We start from the raw sequence: 23908 nt of genomic DNA on the forward strand, positions 1-23908 counted from the left end.
TGCTATAAGACATATTTTCGTATCGTATCCAACCAACTTAGCATTGAACAATGCTTTGCTAGACCGGCAACATGGCCAGTTACGTGACTTCGGTGACGTAGGTGTACGAGCTCGATTGCTGTGGTGCAGTCTGATGGTATTTCAGTGCCAAGCAACTTTGTTGAACTGAGGTGCATACCTTTGTTTAGTTGAGCCATAGCTTTGTCTGAGAGAGAGAGAGAGAGAGAGAGAGAGAGAGAGAGAGAGAGAGAGAGAGAGAGAGAGAGTGAGTGTGTGTGCAGTGCTACCATCCTGTTATCTAAAGGCAATTACAAACTTTTTGGGATGGGCGTCAATTGCCGGTGGATTTTTGCTATTTATTGCAGGGCTCGGTCCCTTGTCATCCTGTATTAGTGGGGGAACCACAGAGCCTCATTTCCAAGTAATTTTTAAACTGATTTCAAAGAGCGACTCCCAGCGTCTGATTGTTGTTTTTTTGTTTTGCAGGTGCTACCAAGGAGATTGGCTCGGCCCTGACCAGGATGTGTATGAGACACCGCAGCATCGAGTCCAAACTTAAACTCTTCACTACGTAAGACACACATGCATGCATTTGCCCGCAGACTGCAGCGGGGAGCCTCTGATTTGTTGACATACCTCGAGGGGAAGGAGGAGACAATGGACGTAGAATTGATGACACCTTTTATCTCAGTGTGGGGACGCCAGACGCCGCATACGGCGACCTGAGAAACGCTTGTGTCGATAGGTGGCTCGTGTTTGCTATTGTTATCGTCCAGCTGTCGTCATAAGAATGCAGACATCCAGGGTTAAGGCCACGGTCCCCAATCTTTTCAATTTCATACCACAGTGATGCCCTGAATTAAGATTACCCCAATTTAGAAGTTATTTGAGGTTTGAAGCGTTGCTTGGCAGCCCCTCACCTCTGCTATTGTAAACTTGGGGGAAAAAAAAAAAAGAAACAATCTTGAACCTCTTAGTGGAGACTAACAATTCACTTCAATTAAATCCAACAATTACACTAACAATGATTGTTTGCTTTACAAACAGATTTTTCAGACAAAAATTCAGTTGTACTTGGTCTTACACACAGTACATGTCATTCGCCCTGCTTATCGTAGTTCAGGCCATTGTTTTTCTTTGTTTTTTTCTTGCCGATAATTTGCTATCAGTTTGGGTCCCGAAAAAATGAAATGCTCAAGTGATTGTGCTGTTTGGAAGATGACGTTTTTATGAAGCAAAGACTGCCGCTGTGTATGGCAAGGCGAGAGAGTAGAAAGCGCCACACACTTGGCCACACCATTTAAAGGCACAGTGCACAAAATATACTCCAGTATGTTAGATTTATATTTTACAATGCAGCTTTTTTTCTTTTAATGAACACCTCCAACAAAAAGGATTTAGTTTTTTTTCGGGAGGGGTTCGGCTAGAACTGATTAATGCCATTGCCATTCATTTCAAAGGGATAGTTGATTCAAGATACAAATCATTTAAAAAAATGTGAGTGAATTGAGATGATTATTATTTGAGTGTATGTGTTGTGATGTTTTTTTGTTTGTTTGTTTATTGTGTGACATTTTTATTTTGTATGATCCTGGATGAAATGATCAAAAATCAATTGTTTTTCTGCCCTCCCCCAGGGCTCTCTCAGAAAGTCTCGTCACGCCGTTAGAGTTGAAGATGGAGGAGTGGAGAAAAGCCGCCAGTCAACTGGACAAAGATCATGCAAAAGGTTTGCCAGCTGAACATGTAAGATGTGCCCACAAAACTCCACAACGCCTTAATGTGCCCCCCCCACCACCACCACCACAGAATATAAAAAGGCACGAGCAGACATCAAGAAGAAGTCATCCGATACCGTCAAGCTGCAGAAGAAGGTGAAGAAAGGTAAGATGGAGGCCTTGAAAGCAGAACTTGTTTTCCGTCTTGGGGAATCAATAGAAACTCAAACGGAGTCATTCTTTGAATATCAAATACAAAACTGCCTCCCATAGGGGGTTTTTAATGCACATTAAAAAGCACGGGGAGAGTCCGCGCTTACTGTAAACAGGAGCGGACATTTTCTGTATGCAATTTCAGGGAAAGCGCTGAGATCACGAACTAAATTCCTTTTTAGATTTCCACTGTTGTGTTTCACTGCTTAGAGCAGTAGATGTCAAAATGGAGTCTGGATGGATATTTTGTATTAAACTGTCGTTTAGGTCTTATCGTTATTATTTAGAATAAAGGTGCCTTTTTCAAAATAAAAGGTAGAATGAATTTTTTGTAAATTTTTAGAACTCTTGTTTTAGCATATATAAAGATGTCTATATGCGGATAGAAGGTAGCATGTCTTTAATATCGTTTGGCTAAATTTGAGAGTCTCCCGTCCAATGTTCCCAATTTTTGACGTGCCTGAGCAAACACACTAAGGCCGTGAGCGCTCTTTTACCATCAGAACATTTTTAAGAACAATTTTGTGTTTTTTTGCAAATTTACACTGAAAATGTCAACAAACAAAAAAATACATTACAATACAAATACAAATAAATACCAAGCCATCTATTAACTAACTTTTTCATTTTTTTTAACGCACAGTGATGTCCCTTTCTGTTTTTCTTGGTGTAAAACTGAATTATTGCTTGCAGAATATCTTTAGCAATGCTTGTTGAAAGCCAAATGATGCTCCCAAACAGTTTTAGGGTTAATTGTTATGTTGCCTCCTATATTTAAAATACAAAATTAGCTCTTTGGGCAATGTATCGTCTGTGTTTTCATCCTCAATCAGGCTGTGCCAAGGTGGGATTTTAACATTACACACCATCTCATCCTGTACTTTCTACTTTGGCTTCAGACCAGACCTTTTTTACTCAAAAAAAAAAAAAAGAGAGAAAATCTCATCCAGTTTCGGCACTTTTTGTTATATTATTCACATACCCCGGTTTTTGTAATTATAAGTGTACCCCTTTAAAATGGAGTGGGAGCGGTGTCAGGTAAACGAGGAAGTAGCGTTTGTGGCCCGGTGTGGCCGAGCAGCAACTCTTTGTGAGAGGCAAAAAAAAAAAAAAAACCCCACGACAGGTTGTAGTTCACTGCGCTGGATCTGTTTCTCTGGGCTGAGAGTGTGCGACAAGTACGCAAATGCGCAGTTGCGCAGCTTAGAGGGAACATTGCTCTTGTGACACACCCAGCGGTCGCCACGGCAACACCTGCATCCCCAAATCCAGATATTACCACATAGCAGCAACTAAAACGTCAAACATATATATATATTATATATTTTTTTTCCCGTCATGATTATGAATCTTCAGTTTTTATACATGGCAATTCTTTTGATAATTCAAATAGTCATTTGGCAGGGTTAAGTGTTCTTAAATGTATGTAAAATTAGGAAGTGTGTTTTTTTTTTTCCTCCTTACAGGTTCTTTAGGTACATTAACAAAATATTAATATTCTATTTGTTCTCACCACTGCTCGTCTGAATTTTGTTTTCCTTTTTGCTTGGGCATTCGTGCCCCTAAGCCGCGTTTTGCTCGTCAATTTCTTTCTTGTGCTTCAGTTCACTCCAGTTCATTCATGACAGGCTTGGGTGAAATATAATTACGGGTCGTTCCACTTTTTTTTTTTTTTCCCGTGTGTGTGTGTGTTGACACGCTCTATCATTATGTGGTGCGCGACCACTTCAGATAGCGTCTCAAGTTGCTCGTAGCGAGATGCAGATGGTGGGAGGAGTTGAGAGCTTTTGACGTGGTGGTCACTATGCTATATATGTTACTATAAAGATTTGAAAATGTTACGCACGTAATCTTAAATTGAATAAAATGAGAGAGTGTAAGAACGCCCATGTAAAGAATAACCTTAGGCTGTCATTGACTTGTCATGTTATACACAAAAGAGGGAATATCTCAGGCAACCACTTCGGTTGTGGAGTGTGGAGTTAGCTAAGTAAACATTTGAATTTTAATTGTTACAGCAAATGGTCATTTTGGCAAGCACGTCGCCTTGAGGTTGAAGCAGAGGCCTTTGGAAAAAGGTAGACTGAACCACAGCGGCGTCACCCGCTGCTTAGTGAATTGCTGTTTTGTTTTGTTTTTTTTTAAACACTTTTCCTTTTTTTTTTTTTTTTTTTAACTAGGATGTTTTCAAGTGAGGTATTCAGTTGTCACCGTAAAGTGAGCATCAAGTTCAATGGCTGATTGAAATTTGTTGTTCTTCCTTCTCTCATTATGAACCATTATCCACCTTTTTTTAATATTCTCTCGACATCACGCTCACAAATCTGCACAGTCGAGCACAGAAAAATCACGCGCGTAAAATTTGTTAAGAGTAGAAAAAAATAGATATTGAAAGACGTCGCTGATTGTGTAGTCTTGACATTAAACCGTTCATGGCAGGGTGGCAATTTTTTTTTTTTTTTTTGCCTTATTGAGATAAAAGTCTCAAAACTAGCCTGCTCCTAAACGATCAGTATTCACCCGGAAACAGGAAATGCAAGTTAACCGTGCTGAGCATGTACGGAAGTGATCCTAAAAAGACCACATTGTGAGCTGCTTCACGTACTGCGAGCGCATTTACGTCGAACGTCATCAACATCATGAGCCGTGTCAAAGGAAATTCAGTTACACCAGGGGTGCTCAATGCATCGATCGTGAGGCACTTTTGGTTGATCGTGTGCAACTTTATCTGCGGGTGTGAATGGTGGACCACACCCGTAACTTTATATCTGCGAGCATGACTGACCACACCCGTATATTTTTCAAATGTGAGTGACTGGGACACCATTTTTACACCCATATTCACGTGGTCATTGGGAGCAAAGAAACTCCGTGAACCACTACGTCATCACTGGGGACTTATTATGGACTATTTGACTGTTTAATATATATCATTAGCTTAATCACAATCCTCTTTACTTGCAAAAAAATGTCAAAAACAATAGTATTTGTATTGGTAGATACTTTTGAGACATAAAAACATGAAAATACACTCGAGCGAATCACTTAACCTCTAGCAATTTAATAGCAAGAGGGAAAAAGTTTTTGTTTGCATTAATCGATAGCACCTACCTGAGCTGGAATGATTTGGGGGACTAGAATGTGTGCTCCAAGAGGATTTTGCATGCTCTTGTCTTAGTCTGGCAGTGTGAAAGTCCTCAAGTGTAGATAGTGGGGGGTGCTGACATCTTTGTCAGCACTTTTGATTGTCGGTTGCAGCAGGAGTTCTGCCGCCTCAGGAAAATGAGACTCCAGGGGCGGAAGACAGGCGACATGCTGAGCTGGAGAAGCTTGGAGGAGAAGAGTCTAGGAACAGAGTTGAAGTCCAAGAACAGGATCCTCGCGTAGGTCCCCCGTACCTTTGAGGTGTTCTAGGATGAAGTATAGTCTCATGTTTACGGTGTCATGCGCATACCTGTTTGTTCTGCAGTGCGACACTTTTGAGGTGGTCCAGCATGAGGTACACAAAGGACTTCATGACCACAGATGTCAGGGCGACAGGCCTGTAGTCATTTGGACACGAGATTGCAATTTCCTGGGGACTGGTGGAACGTTTCAAACACGAACCTAATCTTTGGAAAGAAATCTCTCTTGTCTACGTCTAGTTTGTTAGCGGATCGTGATCATCTCAGCAAGCAAGTTGCAAAACCTCTAAAAGCGAGACCAGGAGAGCCTGCAGTCATCTTATCCGTCGACATCTACGGAGAAGCGACTGTCCGACGTACCTTTTTGTTATCGCAGTTTGTGAATGTCTTTCAAGGCCGCCCCAGGCGAGCCGTAGCCCGGCCTATGTCCGTGTGTGCGAGGAATGCAGACCGACTGGTTTTGACATCCAAAGAAAGTCCTTCTAATGAGCTCGCAAACATTGACAGTTCTTTATGACCGTTGCTTTCTCGTTTCCATTGCTGGAGGCAGCTTATAAGCATTGTTTTTTTTCCTCATATTTCTTCTCTGTTCACATCTGCGTTTTTCTGCAATTGTCGAGTCATCGCCGCACGTTGCACACGTGTGTGTGTGTGTGTGTGTGTGTGTGTGTGTGTGTGTGTGTGTGTGAATGTGCGCGTTTCCATGGAGGCCAGACATTAGGCAGACTTAGCACGCAGCGACGTTGCACTTGCCCAACCAGTCTACAAGTGTTTTGTGGACTTGGAGAAGGCATTTGGCTGTGTCCCTTGGGGGGTGTTTAGAAAGTATGGGATATAGAGCCCCTTGATTCGGGTTGCTGGGTCCCTGGACGACCAGTGTCAAAGTTTGCAACGCATTGCTGGTGTGACGGTCGGTCTGAGCGCTCCCGGTGCTGCAAAGTCTCTTTGTGAGTAATGCGCACGCGCGTATATTTTGTATACTTCCGGCCATTCCGAAACATCCCCATCCATTTGACAACTATCTCCCTCTATGTAGAAGAAGGGGAACAATGAGACCGGGACATATCCCAGTAAGCGTCTGCTACGTGCCCAGAGTTCCTCCTGTTCGTAACGCATGCGCATTCATCACGAGGAGACTTTTCAGCACGGGGGGAGCGCTCAGACCGTCACACCGGCAATAAGTCGCACTCGTTTCCGGCGGGGTTTGGACAACGCCAAGGCTGGCCTTTGTCACAGATTCTGTTCATAAATTTTATGGACACAATTTCTAGGGCGAGTCGAGACCTAGCGGGGGGGGTTCAGTTTGGTGGCCTGAGTATTGCATGTCTGCTTTTTATGCGGTTCTGTTGGCTTCATCAAGCCGTGATCTCCAACTCTCACTGGAGCGTTTTGCAGCTGAGTGTGACGCGGCTGGGATGGGAATCAGCACCTCCAAATCAGTCAGAAAAGGGTGGCGTGCCCTGTCCGGGGGGTCAGGGATGGGAGCCTGCCCCCTAGTGGAGGAGTTTAAGTATCTTGGGGTCTTTTTCACGAGTGAAGGAAGAATGGAACTGGATGAAATGGCTGGGGAAAGAGAAGTCGAGGCATCCCTGCGAAAGGTGCTGCCACCGCGACCTGACTGCAGATAAATGGTAGACGTTGGATGGATGAACTTTGTCCTAAAGCAAAGCAAATTTATTTGTATAGCGCATTTCAAACACAAGGTAACTCAATTTGAAAACAGAGATAAAAAGTTTAAAATGGCATAAAAACAATAAAAATGACCAAAAAAATGTAAAACAGACAATTAAAACCGCATACAGTGCAAGTAATATGATCAAAAGGTGGATATATTCTAGAAAATTTTATTTTATTCTTGTAATTTTCATCCAAAATAATCTTTTCTTTTTAAAGTACAACTTCGTCCACATCACATGACATTTTCTTAAAAAAAAAAAAATTGTCATTACAGTGTTAACTTTTTTTCCTGTTCTCAATATTATGTAATATCTGAATTCCTTTAGCATGAAGTGATTTGCAAGGGAGTTACCGGTAATTGATGTAAGGATTTTGAGGTGAGTCATTGGAAAAAGTTCTGTTGTCAGGTGTCCTTGGATTCAAACTTTTTTTTTTTTCGACTCGTCAGTTGCAGTTCTTTAGAAACTGAGAAGTTTTAGTTCATTTTTGTTGTGAATCCATTTTTAATTCTCATCCCACTTACTAGACTCGTGTTTTCATTTACAGTAAAGACATTATAGTTACAACAGTTCCAAGATGTGGCAAATTAATCCATTTAACACTTCTAGTTGGAATTAAAAATGTGTGTGATTGAATTTAGAACAATTTAGAAATTGAAAACTCATTTCAGGGTGATAAATATTGAAGAAAAAGTCAATTTTGAGAGAAACAGCAAGGTAATTCTTGTGAAACTTTAGTCTTGACTGCCCCCTGGTGACAGCTACTGGCATTATTTTCAATGGTGTGGACTTTTAACTGGCATTTAATATTGACATTTATTAATAAGTTCTACCTGTGTGAACACTTGAGTGCACTCCATCCTGACACATCGTTTAGCAACATTTAACACTGCTTCCATGGGCGTGCTCGCGCACAGGAAAGGACGAGGCGCGGGGCCAGCTGGACAGCGCGCTGCAGGACGTCAACGTGCGCTACGCCGTCCTGGAGGAGACGGAGAAGAGGGCCGTGTGCAGAGCGCTCATAGAGGAGAGGGCCCGCTACTGCACCTTCGTCACAATGCTGAAGCCAGTGCTGGTCAGTGTTTGTGCGTATGTGTGAGAGGAAGTGGAGCTTGTATGTGTTGATTGTGCCCTTTGCGCTATTTAGGACCACGAGATCAACATGCTTGGCGAAGTAACCCACCTGCAGACCATCCTGGAGGATCTCACCACGCTCACTGCAGAGCCCAATAAACTGCCACCGGCCAGTGAGCAGGTATGTTCCGGAACCCTCCTTATCTTCTCGAGCTACATTTACACTGCAGGTCTATTTGTCTGATTCTCTTGTACAGTCAACCCCTGCGTAATTGTGATTTTGCATAGTTTCAAATTTTCTCTATGGATCTTATCATTTTTTTTTTGTGCGCGGGCGCGCACCGGCCGAAGCAATAACCTCAATATTTGGGTGCAATCTGGTAAAAAATAAAAATTGTTGTTTTTAGGTTGAATTAATTGGTAGTGTTTTTTCGGGTCTGCGTTTGAGATATCCTGTTCTGTTGTGGCACGGATTTTTGGTGGGGGGCAATAATCTGTATTTTGTTGTATACCACCACCCCCTTTTTTATATATATATATTTGACAGGAGGCAAAAGATCAATCAAAAACTAGATAAACTCCAGGGAAGCTATGCATCTATGAGGTGCTGTTCCCCTTTTGAATACGTTTTGCAGTTTTTGTGCTAATTTAAAATTAAGATTAATAATTCATATTGACATTTTGGAAAACTTTATTTGCTGCAAGAAACTTTTTTTGTTTGTTTTTTAATTAAGAACTCTCAGTCCCATGGGGCGCAAAAAGCCCCAATTGTTCATCCTTTCATCCATTTTCTTTGCCGCTTATCCTCACGAGGGTCTCGGGGAGTGCTGGAGCCTATCCCAGCTGTCAACGGGCAGGAGGCAGGGTACACCCTGAACTGGTTGCCAGGGGGACATACACACGAACAACCATTCACAATCACACCTAGGGGCAATTTAGAGTGTCCAATTAATGTTGCATGTTTTTGGGATGTGGGAGGAAACCGGAGTGCCAGGAGAAAACCCACGCAGGCATGGGGGAGAACATGCAAACTCCACACAGGCGGGACCGGGATCGAACCTGGGGCCTCAGAACTGTGAGGCCAACGCTTTAACAGCTGATCCACCATGCTGCCCGCCCCAATTGTGGTTTCTCTCTCTCTCTCCTCTCTCTCTCTCTCTTCTCTCTCTCTCTCTCTCTCTCTCTCCTCTCTCTCTCTCTTCTCTCTCTCTCTCTCTAATTTTTTTATTTTTTTTCTATTTTTTTTATTATTATTATTATTATTTTTGCAGTAGGTGATTTTCCCGACTGCTCAACCTCCAACCAGTTGGTTTTTTTTTTTTTTCGTTTTTTTTTTTTTTTTTTTTACTTCCTGTACACAATGTTACAGCACCTGGTCTTCCTAGGGGCTCTCCCATCAAAGTATTAACTAGGCTAGATGGGACTTTCTCAGGGTACTACGGCCGTGTAAGACTGTGGTGGAAAACCTTTAGGGGGCTGTTTATTTGTTATTGTCGTTTTACTGTAAACATGCTGCTGAGCCTGAGAACTACTTCACTTCATGCATACACGAGTTTATAGTTGGCGTCGGATGGAAACGCCCTACATCCAAATTTGGGCAATTTCACACATTTGTCATATGTGTGGGATTAACAAGTTTGCCAGCATTTATGTGCGCTTTCTAGTTTAGGTGGTCCACCCAAAGCCACATTTTTACACACACACTTCACAAAACTACACATGGTTCGAATAGTTTTTTTACAAATTCTTGACCAACTTGAATCGTTGAAAATAAATAGCTTGCTTAATGTTTAAAAAAAAAAAAAACATGCAGTGTAAATCCAGACACTTTTTATCGACATGAATTCCTCCGTACTCACCCTGTGTATGTATTTTATTTAGGTGATTTTGGACCTCAAAGGTTCTGAATTCAGCTACACCTACCAGACGCCTCCAGCCTCTCCCAGCAACACGATGTCCAGGAAGAGCAGCGTTAGCAGGTAAGATGTGCTCTCATTTACTGTAACTTGCTATTATTATTATTATTATTTTCTTGCCGCCTTTAAAGCTTGCAACTTTTTTTTTTTTTTTTTTTTTTTAGCTATCAATCTGGATCAGTGCGCCACGTCCCTTCCCTGGACTCCATCAGTTGTGCTGTGGATGGAGTGCACATCCAGGTCAGCTCGACTCTTAGAAATTTTATATGCGTATTTAATACAAATAAGTCAACAGGAGCAAACCTTGATAAAAAGGAGACATCCAACATATAGTATTAAAAAATATATATATAGGTATTTAAAAAAAAAAAAAGAAAAGCGACTGTCTGTGGGCAGCCACGTTTTTTTTCTCCCGGTGGGCTCTCCGGTTTCCTCCCACATCCCAAAAAACATGCAACATTAATTGGAGACTCTCAATTGCCCATAGGTGTGTTTGTGAGTACGGCTGTTGTCTTGTGTCCATGTGACCTGCGATTGGCTGGCAACTAGTTCAGGACGTGCCCCGCCTCCTGCCTGTTGACAGCTGGGATAGGCTATAGTGCTCCCTGTGACCCTTGTGAGGATAAGCGGTGAAGAAAATTAATGGATTGATATTGAAATGTGTATGCACTTGCTCTAGTCTCAAACTGTGCAGGCAATATTTTAATTAGCGTGAAGGCTACAAGACATACAAGATTTCCATGACGATGATTTGAACTTTTATGTTTTGTGAGACATTTATGGCGTGATGTGTTCATTTTCTCAACATTTGAATCCAATTTTAAGTTGTGGCAGTTTTGGGTGCGCTCCACTTGACAACCTCTTGGAATGCCTCGCGTTTGACTTCTGAGTCTGTTTTTTTTTTTAATTTAGTGAAACCTTTTTTCCCTTCCAAATGAATATTTCTCATAGGAAATGTTGAAAGAAGAAATCATCGTGTGCAGGTTTCAATCTCCCATCATAAAAGTAGAAAATACTATGCAAATAGTTGTTGTCGACAGTTAAACTCGAGTGCACCGAAAGTCCAATTCTGAAGTCCACACATGCTAATGTTATACTGTCTGACCCTCCCAAAATCGTACCCCCCCCCTCAAAAAAAAAAATTAATTTAAAAAAACCACGCTGGTTCTCCTGTGTGTAGCAGCGCTCCTCGCAGCATCTTCTGATCGGCTGCGGCGAAAGCGGCCGCTCCCTCAGCGAAGGGAGCACCCCGTCCGGCTCGGGCGGCCGGCAGGGTCGGCGCGGTCGCTACGGTTACGCCGCTGGTCCCGGGCGACGCCTCGCGCCGGGCCGCCGCGTCAGCCGGCGGGATACGACCACCGTGAGACGCGCTAAGTTCCTCCATTTTATTCCTCATTTGGCGCTTTGTGTTAGCGTTCCGCCTCATCGCATCCCCAGCTTTCCATCGAGCGCCTCGTTGTTGCACGCAATCATTCATTTTCTTCTTGTTTTTCTTTGGAATTGGCAATCAAAAATGAAAAAAATGACAAAAAAATACAAGATTTCTCAGCTTTCAACTTAAGTTTCCTGTCAAAAATACGAATTGGATAAACACGCCACAGGACTAATTTGATTTTGTTTTAAAATGTATTGCAGCCCTTGAATTAGTATTTGGTTCTGTAGCCTTTGTTTTTATTTATTTTTTGATTGGTATTTCAATATTAATGGTAGCCAGATTCCACACAACCATGCCACCCGTATTCCTGCCATCGAGATGCATCAAAACCATTTTCATCCATCTTGGGTTTCATTCCCTTGTCGCGTTTAACATCCTTGTAGTTGTTCCTTCTTTGTTGTTCCGATGTCCTCAGTCAGCGTGTGCCCAAACTCACGTTGTGTGTCCTCGTGACAGGATGCAGTGGGCTCCGTCCACCAGCCGACTCGTGTGGGCGCGGGAGGCGAGAACGGCTTCATGGCACCCCCGCCGGGCGCCTACACGCACGGCGAGAGGGTCCGCGCCATGTCTGCATCTGGAAAGGTAGTTAAGTCCCCCACCTGTGCCCAACTTTACGTGATGTTGTCAGGAAAGAGGAATGCTGATAAGGCTTGGAGATGATCGCTTAAAGGGGAAGTCCACTCATTGAAAATAACAATGGATCACATAGGTCAGTCTGACTACTCGGCGGCCTACGCGCGGGACATGAGTGCGTAAACAAAGGCTCCCGGCTCGCTCGTGGCAGGCTGCTGGACGAAGCTCGCTCGCCAGCCGTACAAAATTTGCTCGCTTGTGGCCGGCTACCGAATGAAGCTTGCTCGCTCGCTCGTGGCCAGCTGTCGTGCGAAACTCTGCTACCGGATGAAGCACGATCGATCGCGGCTGGCTGCCGGACAAAGCTCGCTCGCTTGCGGCCGGCTGACAGACGAAACCCCTTCGCTAGCAGCCGGCTGCTGGACTAAGCTTGCTTACTCGCGGCCGGCTATCTTACGAAATTTGCTCGAACTACCGGATGAAGCTCGCTCGCTCGCCCTCGGCCGGCTGCCGTGCGAAATTTGTTTGCTCGTGGCCGGCTACGGGATGAAGCTCGCTGGCGCTCCGGGGGCCTTTGTTTACGCACTTATGTCCCACGCGTAGCCCTCTGAGTAGTCGGACTCCGCGTCATTCCCGTCCGAAGAACCATTTGAATATTCAACATTATTTACAGCGACAGGTTCAAATCTGTACGGAAGTATTCTTCCGTCTTCCCGATCCACCGATACTGCTATTTCTTCATCAGATGAGGATAAATCCGAGAAATCAGCACTGACAATAACTGTGTAGGACTGTAACCGAGCCTCGGGTTGAGCACATGACGCGTCGTATCCGCTCATGTGACTCGCCAAAATGTCAGCGACCGGGAACATTCAAAATTGCCGATATAAAGAACCTTAAATGATGTCTGATGAAAATCTTTATTTTACGGTTACAGTACCAATGGCGTGACCTATCTGATACATTAGTATTTGTGGACTTCCCCCGTAAGAGTACATGTTGATTCGACGTGCTAACTAAAAACAAATAAAACCCTGGGACACTTTTTTCCCCCTCCAGTCTTGTTCCGCCCGGGACCAGCTGGCCTTGACTCTGGGCACGTTGACGTCGGACGCGCCGCGCAGCAGCCGCGACTCGCTGCACTGCTCCAGCGGCTACAGCACGCAGACCACCACGCCGTCCTGCTCCGAGGACACCATCCACACGCACGGTGAGGAGCGCGAACCGACCACGCACCGACGCACTCGCGCTCGTTTCGTTCACCCTCGCGCGCGTTTTGAGCGTTTCTGTCTATCTGTCATCTGTTTTGTGTTTTGTCTGCTTAAAAACTTCCTTCCTTCTCTTCCAGCTATAAAGAGAGAGCCTCCCCTCTATGGTAGGTCTCTGACTGTCTTGCCCTCCCTCCCTTTCCCTCTTCCTCATCCCGCTTGCATCCTCCCCTTTCGTCGCATTCCTTGAAATCTTGGGATTGGATACCATTTTTATTTATGTATTCATCCATGTAAGAGAAGTTGCAACACATTCTCTTTTGTAATGTCAACTTGAGTAAATCGAGGCAAAAGAAAACAAAGATGTACGCCACAAAGCGGAGAATTGGCGTGTTGGGCGTGTGCCTTTAAGGGGCGTGGCCTAGTGTGTGACATCTGAAGCTGGGGTTGGCTATCTGTAAATGTAACAAAGGTTGTTTTATTCATATTTACCTCCATCAATAATTGTTTGAAGTATTTTTGTGCCAAATACTCCAAATGGCACGGCACAGTGGATCAGCTGGTAAAGCGTTGGCCTCACAGTTCTGAGGTCCCGGGTTCAATCCCAGACCCGCCTGTGTGGAGTTTGCATGTTCTCCCCGTGCCTGCGTGGCTTTTCTCCGGGCACTCCGGTTTCCTCCCACATCTCAAAAACATTCAACATTAATTAGACCCTCTAAATTGCCCATAGGTGTGATTGTGAGTGCGGCTGTTTGTCTCTATGTGGCCTGCAATTGGCTGGCGACCAGTTGAGGGTGTACCCAGCCTACTGCCCGTTGACAGCTGGGATAGGCTCCAGCACTCCCTGTGACCCTTGTGAGGATAAGCGGTGAAGAAAATGAATGGATGGATAGTTTTATAATTGTGTATTTCAAATTCTTGCATCAAAGCATTTAACCAGTGTTGAATCGAATCACAACACAAAGAATTGAAACAGTATTTAATTGCAACCTAAAGAAATCAAAATTGAATCGTGAGAATCTTAACAATACTCAGCCTGAATTTTAGCGTTTGAGTGACTAGAAAAATTTTTGCCAAGTGATTTTGGGGGCAAAAGGTTGCACATGTAGTAAATCTAGCAACAAAAGTTCTACGTTGCCATCAATGCTGCTGCCGCCACTCACGTGTTTTTTCTCCGTCTCCAGTTGACTACGAGACGATTTCCCTCCACGGGGACAGCGACTCCATCTCTCTGCACCAGCTGTCGCACGGCGGCGGTGGCCAGCCGGACTTTGACAAGTCCTCCACCATCCCGAGGAACTCGGACCTGGGCTTCCAGTACCGGAAGTTTGCGCAGTCCAAGCGCCCCGCCTCCACCGTCAGCTTGCTGGCCGAAACGGAGCTGACGGGCGGCTCGCACACGGCCACCATCCGGCGCAAGCCGTCCACCAAACCGGCGTACCGCAGGGGCACCATCAGCGGCGGGGTGCCCATCCCCATCTGCACGCCGCAGGTCCCCGCGGGGGCCATGACCCCGGGGTGCGACGAGAACGCCTTCGTCGCGCCGTCCGGGGGGGGCTTCGGTTACAATAAACTCTACTCGTCCACGCAGAGCCTCAGCGCCCTGCCCCCCTCCTCCACCTCACCCTCATCCTCGTACTCGCCGTATTACCAGCTGGTTCCCGGTCAGATGCCCATCCCGGTGCCCGTCCCCACTGTTCCACCAGAGGGCGGCGTTGGCAAGCAGCAGCAGCAGCGACTGCAACCGCTGAACCACCAGTTGCAAATGCAGCAGTTTCAACACGAGCAGCAGTTCCAGAAACAGAACTGGCTTCACGACCACATCCAGAACCAGAACCAGATCCAAGCCCAGATCCAGAACCAGCAGCACAAACCGAAGCTCTTCCACCAGCAGAGAGGCCAGCTCCAGGCGTCCAACGCCCAGCAGGAGGACTCAATCGTTGGCTACCTGGATGAGGAGCTGCCCCCTCCGCCCTCTAACCTTGACCAGGACCAGGACCAGGACCAAGACCAGGACCAGGACGTCCTGATGCAAGGGAGAGGGGACAGGGACATGCTGAAGCTGATCAGGAGCGTCACGCTCAAAAGGACCCTCACCAACGATCGCTCGGCCCCCCTGCTGCCCCCACCAGCCAATCACAATTGAGACCACATCAGTTGTTGTTTTTTCTTCTTTTTTTTTTGCTGAGTGTTGTGCACGTTTTCCCGTTTTCAAACCTTTTTGCCTTTTGTTCGGATTGCCGCTTCGGATTTTTTTTTATCGTTGAGACTCGTGAGCCTTTTTAGTAAATTTCCACGAGGGGGTTAAGCTGCCAAATGGAGCTCCCCTCACAGCACCTAAACGGTTGAATTATGTGATTTACAAGTCCGCCTTCGATTCTCCAGATTCCTGATTCATTCGCTTCAATCACTTAGTAAGGAGTCACTTCCTGTTTCCAGATGATTCCCGGACAGGAAGTTGATTTGCTTGGGTGCGCTCGATGAGCTTTTCCCCAGACTCCTGACCTTTTGGGGGGGGCTTTGGTAATTCACCGTAAAGTATGACGCTTTTTTTTTTTTTTTTTTTCCTGATGATGATTATGACTAGAATTAAAACGTTGACTGAAGGTGAGGAGTGCGAACAAGTTGGAGGATGAAAAGCTGAGTCAGCAGTCTTAGGACGGAAACGAATCCTCATAGCTGAGCTGTTTATTTTTTTTTTTTTTAAGCGTAGTTTTTATTTGTTGATGACATAGCGGGACTATGAGGAGGTGTTGCCGTTGCTTTACTCAGTTAGGCCACATCGTGGCGCTCTTGGCTTCCGGGATGTAGTTGAGGGTTTTGGGGTTTTTTTTCCAGTTCGTTTTTTCAAATTAATGCAAATATTATAGATGTAAAAGTTTAGCTGGATACGCTCATTTGCAACATTTTTAGTATGGAAAAAGGACAAATGTCACGTTTATTTTGTGCCTCTTTTACGCTTTGCAGGTTTGGCGGACCGACTCGAAAGACTCTCTTGGACGTTTTTCAATTTTTTTTAGTTTCTGAGCGGCCCAGGTTACCACGGTAACAGCTTCGCTGGCTTTCACTCTTGCGCTGTCTGGTTGTACATATTCCTGATCAAAATGTCTGCACACACACGTTTGTATTTTTCTTGCATAAGTCTCGTCAGATATGTGACGCCAGCGTCTTATTTTTCTAGAAAATCCTTCTAAGCGCGTCGGAAACGTCTCGGCGAGGGCGCAAACCAACGGAATGTACTTGGATTTCTTTTCGTAGTTGTAACACGCCGTCACGCCCTTCGCGTGTCGAATCATCGGCGGCGTCATAATTATATCGACAGTGCTCGTCAAATAGCGGTCGCTTGCTGTGTTCTTTCAAAATTTCTGGAGGTGTTCATTTGTCAAGATTTGTAGTTTGGAGAATCATATTCCTCAAGCGATTGTTTGTGTGTTTGCCATCGAAAAGAAGTTCAACTTGACGTCTGCGTCCGTGCAGAAACCGCGCGATGCGGAAACGGGAGGGAGGTCGGAATATTCCGGAGAGAGAGTGTCCTCCCCGGGGGAAAAAATGAGTCAAATAAAACGATAATACCGTCAAAAAAAATAAATAAAATTCAGTACAGTGCAAGAAAATTAATTGTCCATTGGTGATGTGGGTAAATTCTGACCCTTTTGAAAATGAAATATCAGGAAAAGGAAAACTCATGTGAAACAAAATGTGGATCAGAATTTTTTTGGCTTGCCGCATTTTATTTTTATGATATATTTTAATACCACTGCATATTTAATATGACAAAACAAAGGTAGAAAAAAATTGTACAATGTTTGAAAAAAGGATTGTGAAAAAAGGACATTAAGGTGAGAGAGAGAGAGAGAGAGAGGAAAAAATTAGTCAAATAAAATAATACTTTTAAAAAATAAATAAAATTCAATACAGTGCAAGAAAACCAATTGTCCGTTGATGATGTGGGTGAATTACGACCATTTTGAAAATGAAATATTGAGAAAAAGATAAATTAATATGGTACAAAATTTGGATCAAATTTCTTTGGCTCCCCGTATTTTATTTTTATTATGTATTTTAAGGCCACTGCATATTAAATGTGACAAAACAAAGGTAGAACAAATTTTACAAAGTTTGAGAAATAGATTGTGAAAACAGACTCAAATTAAAACAGACAGTAATTACATTAAGAAGAGAGAGAGAGAGAGCGAGAGTGTGTCCTCCCTGGGGAAAAAATGAGTCAAATAAAATGATAATACTTTTAAAAAAATAAATCAAATTCAGTGCAGTGCAAGGAAACCAATTGTCCGTTGATGATGTGGGTGAATTACGACCATTTTGAAAATGAAACATCGAGAAAAAGAAAAATTAATATGGTACAAAATTTGGATCAAATTTCTTTGGCTCGCCGTATTTTATTTTTATTATATATTTTAATGCCACTGTATATTTAATGTGACAAAACATAGGTAGAACAAATTGGATACAATGTTTGAAAAGACATTGTGAAAAGAGGCATTAAGAATATTTCGTGAGCGGATACCCTGCCCTCATTAATGGTACACTATAGAAAATAATTACAATCATAAAAATAATACAAAGAAAGAGATGAAATAAGGGAGGAGCCTTCATGTGGGTTGAATTGACTTGGTGTGTGTGTTTTTATATAAAAAATTTTGAAACAAAAGGATTTTCCAACATGGAAAAAGGATTTTCCAACATGGAAATAAGTTGTACAAAAAAAAGAACTCAATATTTATATACATAGATATATTATTCATGTCTGATTACATTTTATTAAGCGTGCCGCACTAACCTGCAAATATTTGAAGTAAACATCGCAGCAGAGTTCACGCATTGGTTCATCATTAAAGTCAATCAAGGACATCCATAATAAAGTTGTACGGACAATATTGAGATTATGTCATGCGGCAAATTTGTCTCGCGTGCACGCACACACATCAGATTAAAAACTGAAATGATAGGAAACTGGTTTCCCTCCCTTGGATTATTCAAGTGGGGTGTTGTACTTAATGTTGTGGCCTTTTGACGGAGAGTCCTGAGGCGTTTCCACCGACGACGACGACGACAAGGACAGCAGGACAGCAGGTGGCGTGACTCACGTTCCGCGTTTGTCCTGCGCTGACTCGCCTCTTCGGTCTCGGGTAACACAAACACGCTGACTCATCATCTTGAGACAAATTTCCCTGAAAATAGCGTCCAATCATCTCGAATGTCGAATGGATGTTCTGATGCGCTCGGCCGGAGCCGATGCCCCCTTTCTGGACCACGTATGGTCAACTCGTTGTATTGAAGGTACACACTTTACGCTGTTTGTTAATGTTTTGGTGCAGAAGCGTTTGCTAAACTTTATTGGACCAAGACGCGTCATGACAAAAATGTTGAAATCTTGCCTATATTTAATGGGCCGGTTTAGTTGAAAAGTAAAGTCATTTTTCTCAAAGGATAATGAATACAGGTGGCACGGTGGATCAGCTGGAAAGCATTGGCCTTACAATTCTGAGGACCCGGGTTCAATCCCGGCCCCGCCTGTGTGGAGCTTGCATGCCCTCCCCCGTGCCTGCGTGGGTTTCCTCCCGGTGCTCCGGTTTCCTCCCACATCCCAAAAACAAGCAATATTAATTCGACACTCTAATTTGCCCCCAAGGTGTCATTGTGAGTGCGACTGGTTGTTTGTCTCCAGTGCCCTGCGATTGGCCGGCGACCAGTTCAGGCTGTACCCCGCCTCCTGCCCGTTGACAGCTGTGAAATGCTCCAGCACTCCCTGCGACCCTTGTGAGGATAAGCAGCTAAGGAAATGGATGGATAATGAATACGTACCTCCATCCATTTCCTGCGTCGCTTATCCTCACGAGGGTCGTGAGAGTGCTACACCCCTCCAGCTACAATTGTTGCATGTTTTTGGAATGTGGGAGGAAACCGGAGTGCCCGGAGAAAACCCGCACAGCTATGGGGAGAGCATGCAAACACGGGGTCGGGACTTGAACCCCAGTCCTCAGAACTGTGAGGCAGACGCGCTAACCGGTAGCTTCACCATGCCGCCATTTTGTACTAAATCTTTACTGTATGTTTACTGTAAATCTGTACTAAATCAAATAAATAATGTATGTTGTAGCGAGACGTTATGGACACCCATTAATTGTCCCCTGCATTTGATTTGCTAACGCTAAAAAACAAATTCCCAAATTTGTAAGCTTCCCTATTGTGGGATTAATAAAAGTTATCTTAAATTTAATTGGAAATCGTGGAAACCCGTCATAAGCAAGTATTTTACATAAGTTGTCTATTAATTTGTGAAGAGATTTAGGGCCACAACAACAACAACAACAAAAAATGCTTGGAAAATTTACAGGAAAATTCAAAATGGGCCGTGAGCCTTGTGAGGATAAGCAGCTAACAAAATGGATGGATCATTGGATGAATTCAAAATGGAACAATCTCTTTAAACGGTTAAACTGCAAAAACTGGTCTGGAGAGAAAGTCATAAATGGGTGACTATAGTGAGGATTTTTGTTGTTGTTGCTGACATAATTCGTTTCCGTCCATTTTTGCAATGTGGACATATTTTATTTGTTAGAGTAAACCACATGAAATGACGCGGTGGTCCACATTCGGACCTTGAGTGGAAGACTTTCGGTTTCCAGGCCAAAGTGATCACTCACACAAACACAAAACAACACTCGCGCTCGGGGATTGAATCACTCACCGGCTGGCCCGCAGCGAGCCTCAACCCGTGACTCAGCGTCCACGTCACGGTGACTGTGCAACAAATCCGGCCCCGCTCAGGCGCTCGTTGCAACCAGATTGCACCAGCTGAGCTTGCAGGCCCGCGCCACAAGGGGGCGCAGCGCACCGCGACCCCTTTTAAAGAGACGCCACCGAGAAGTGGGACAAAGTCTGGAACCGTTTCGCGCTCCAGATCAATATTTTGTTCCCATTGTATCCTACAGCAGGAAAGTATTCGCAGCATGAGACTTTTTTTTTTTCAGGTTACAACCGGAATGAAAAACAGATTTTTTCACCTTAAAATTCAACACAACGTCCGAGAAAATTGAAAATTTTGTAATAACTGTTAAAAAAAAATTAAATGTAAATAGTTGCATCTGCGATTGTATTCGCAGAACTTTAATTACATTCTATATTCCTTTTGAATTCCAAAATAAAATCACAACCCAACTCATAAAAATTCATTTTCTTCTAGAATCTTCTTTGAATTGATGGAAAGAAAAAGATGTAATTTCAACGTATACTGGATGTATCCGCACATTATTTTGACTTTTTTTTTTTCCCCCAAAACATCTTTGTGTGCTCAGTGATAAATCTGCATATTTCATAGAGGCCTTTTATTGTGGTCGGCCGAGAGCACACCTGTGTAGTAATCATGCTAAGCTACATGTGATGACACACAAGGGTTATATTTTGACAAAAGAGAAGTTCTTACAAACAGATTCTTCTTCTTCTTCTGTTCTTCTTTTGTTGGATTTCGTGCAACGTTTTGAAAGAGCGCGCGCGCCCCTTCGACTTTAGACTTAACGAGTTCATTGCGTCGGCCCCCGGAATGTGGCGCACGCACGCCCACGTTCTGTGACATTTCCGCCGCCATGTTTGCGGCCGTAAAACATTCCAGCGGACTTCTGAGAGAGCCGCGACGGCGGCGGCGCTGACGGACTCAAGGTCAGCTGATAATCGAAGCCGTCCCGGCCGCGCCGCCGGTTATCGCAAACCACACACCGCGGGCGGCAGGACCAAAAGGAAACAGAAGGCCGCCGTGTGCAAAAGGCTTGCTGGAGATAACGAACGAACGTTTCCAAACGACGACTTTTTCCGTTCCGTGTTCAACTTTTTGGCCATTTGATACCAGAGCCGCTTGGAAAAAGTCACTTTTTCTTCATTTTTTTTCAAATTCACCGGCGAACCTGATGGCGTTTCCAATATTTTGAGAGGGTCGCTTAAAAGATTTGGAACATCTCTCCATGCGATACGGCGTCATCGTGCATAATTCCAAAGTTGACGAGATCCGGTGTGACGGTCTGAGCGCTCCCCCGGGCTGAAAAGTCTCCTCGTGATGAATGCGCATGCGTTACGAACAGGGGGAACTCTGGGTACGTAGCAGACGCATACTGGGGAATCCCCCGGTCTCATAGTTCCCCTTCTTCTACACAGAGGGAGCTAGCATACGGCGACAAGTTGTCGAATGGCACACGTTGAAGCCAGGATGGGGAAGTTTACAAAACATACGCGCGTGGGCATTACTCACAAGGACGCTTTGCAGCACCGGGAGGGCTCAGACCGTCACACCGGTTCCAATTGAGCAGGGTTCATGATGGCCTTCGTATTGCCCGCCTCAGTCCGTCACCCGGAGAGCCGTTGGAAGAATTTTCGGACCCTCTTATGGAGTTAAATAAGGCAGCGGAATTATTAGAAACAGCTCGAAAGCTGTGAGTGCAGCTGTTTGTCTCTATGTGCCCTGCGATTGGCTGGCGACCAGTTCAGGGTGTGCTCCGCCTCCTGCCCGTTGACAGCTGGGATAGGCTCCAGCACTCCCCGCGACCCTTGTGAGGATAAGCGGCTAAGAAAATGGATGGATGGATTAATTGGACACCCTAAATTGCCCCTAGGTGTGATTGTGAGTGCAGCTGTTTGTCGTTATGTGCCCTGCGATTGGCTGGCGACCAGTTCAGGGTGTGCTCCGCCTCCTGCCCGTTGACAGCTGGGATAGGCTCCAGCACTCCCCGCGACCCTTGTGAGGATAAGCGGCTAAGAAAATGGCTGGATGGATTAATTGGACACCCGAAATTGCCCCTAGGTGTGATTGTGAGTGCAGCTGTTTGTCGTTATGTGCCCTGCGATTGGCTGGCGACCAGTTCAGGGTGTACCCCGCCTCCTGCCAGTTGACAGCTGGGATAGGCTCCAGCACTCCCCACGACCCTCGTGAGGATAAGTGGCTAACAAAATGAATGGGTGCATTAATTGGACCCTCTAAATTGTCCCTAGGTGTGATTGTGACTGCAGCTGTTGTCTGTCTCCATGTGCTCTGTGATTGGCTGGGGACCAGTCCAGGGTGTTCCCTGCCTCTTGCCAGTTGACAGCTGGGATAGGCTCCAGCACTCCCCGCAACCCTTGTGGGGATAAGCGGCTAAGAAAATGGATTGATGGATCTCAAAGTCTGATGCGGTGTTGTTGTACAGCAGTCCAAAGTGCAAGCGGGAAAATAAACACTTGAGGTTTTGCTTATGAGCATGTAGGCACGTCTAAAGTGTTGTTTGTGTAATTTTGTCTTGAATTTGCGACGACAACAAATGATGTCAACACTGACACGCACACACACGGCAACACGTGAGGCGCACATTTCCCGCCAGACGCTCACCAGGAGGGCGTTCCGAGCTTTTCAGCGGGGCCTTGCCGTGGCAACCGGGCGTCTTTATGTCGCCAGGTCGCCCCGTTACGACAGCGACGCCCCCCCCCCCCCCACACACACACACTCTGGTCACACGTGTCGTCGAATGTGTCCCCCTCGGTCGTGTTTCTATTGTACTCGATTACTGCAAACGCTTGAATCGGGTCAGCTTTGTCCTGCCTCCCTCAAAAAAATAAGTGGGGGGGGGGGTTGTAAGTGCAGCATGTGCCCTTCACATCAAGCAATGAAAGCAGCAACATTATTGTATGGCGCTCCACAACATTGTGTGGATGCTCCACAATGTTGTGTAGTACTCCACATGGCGCGTCACAAAGTTGTGGGGACGCTCCACAATGTTGTGAGATCGTGACACATTATTGGATGGCGGTCCTCAATATTGTGTGGACGTTCCGCAATGTTGTGTAGTCATTCCACATTATTCTGTGGCGCGCCACAAAGTTGGGGGACGCTCCACAACTCTCTGTGGACGCGCCACAAAGTTGTGAGATTGTGCCACATTATTGTATTGCGCCCCACAACGTTGTGTAGATGCTCTGCAATGTTGTGGAGTCATTCCACATTATTCTGTGACGCGCCACAAAGTTGTGAGATCGTGCCACATTATTGTATGGCACTCCACAATGCTGTGTGGACGTTCCACAATGTTGTGTAGTCATTCCACATTATTCTGTGGCGCGCCACAAAGTTGTGTGGACGCTCCACTCCACAACGTGTAGTTGTGCCACATTATTATTTGGCACTCCCCAACGTTGTGTAGGCATGCCACATTATTGTGCAGCACTCCCCAACGTTGTGTAGCTATGCCACATTATTGTGTGGACACTCCACAATGTTGTACGAGACTCCTCAGTGTCGCATGGCCATTCCACAATGCTGTGTGGACGCTTCGCAACGTTTTGTAGTCATTCCGCATTACTCTGTGGCGCGCCACAAAGTTGTGTGGACGCTCCACAATGTTGTGTAGTTATTCCACGTTGTTGTGTGGGCACTCCACAATGTTGTACGGGACTCCTCAGTGTCGCATGGCCGTTCTAAAATGTTGTATAATCATCCACGGTATGTGGTTGATCCACAATGTTGTGTTTGTCATTTACGTATGCCACTCATTTAGTTTTTCACTTGACAATTATACGTGCAATGTACAACAAAAATTATTAAAAGTGATTTTTTTTTTTTTTTTAATGAAGGCCTCACCTTCTTAGCTACTTTCTCCCGTCTATGTGTCGTCTCTTGTTATGTAAAGACTTACAGGAATATGTAACGTACA

At 44.9% G+C, this 23908-nt stretch overlaps 1 protein-coding gene across 5 annotated transcripts in view; it reads left to right on the forward strand.

Moving 5' to 3' along the window:
- mtss1 (MTSS I-BAR domain containing 1) overlaps positions 1-17921 on the forward strand; it is a 48944-nt gene extending 31023 nt beyond the window's left edge. For 2 of the 5 annotated variants that reach the window (XM_061832100.1, XM_061832097.1), the window contains 12 exons: positions 487-571; positions 1638-1729; positions 1810-1884; positions 7929-8086; positions 8159-8266; positions 9967-10064; positions 10166-10241; positions 11182-11361; positions 11893-12018; positions 13069-13219; positions 13358-13384; positions 14402-17921. In XM_061832100.1, coding sequence (XP_061688084.1) covers positions 487-571; positions 1638-1729; positions 1810-1884; positions 7929-8086; positions 8159-8266; positions 9967-10064; positions 10166-10241; positions 11182-11361; positions 11893-12018; positions 13069-13219; positions 13358-13384; positions 14402-15363 — 2138 coding nt within the window. In that variant the 3' untranslated portion in view covers positions 15364-17921. The remainder of the gene's footprint in view (positions 1-486; positions 572-1637; positions 1730-1809; positions 1885-7928; positions 8087-8158; positions 8267-9966; positions 10065-10165; positions 10242-11181; positions 11362-11892; positions 12019-13068; positions 13220-13357; positions 13385-14401) is intronic. The other 3 variants (XM_061832098.1, XM_061832099.1, XM_061832101.1) reach the window with 3 other exon arrangements.
- Positions 17922-23908: the final 5987 nt, after the last annotated feature.

The sequence above is a fragment of the Syngnathoides biaculeatus genome, chromosome 10 (genome assembly GCF_019802595.1).
Source record: "Syngnathoides biaculeatus isolate LvHL_M chromosome 10, ASM1980259v1, whole genome shotgun sequence".
Taxonomy (NCBI): domain Eukaryota; kingdom Metazoa; phylum Chordata; class Actinopteri; order Syngnathiformes; family Syngnathidae; genus Syngnathoides; species Syngnathoides biaculeatus.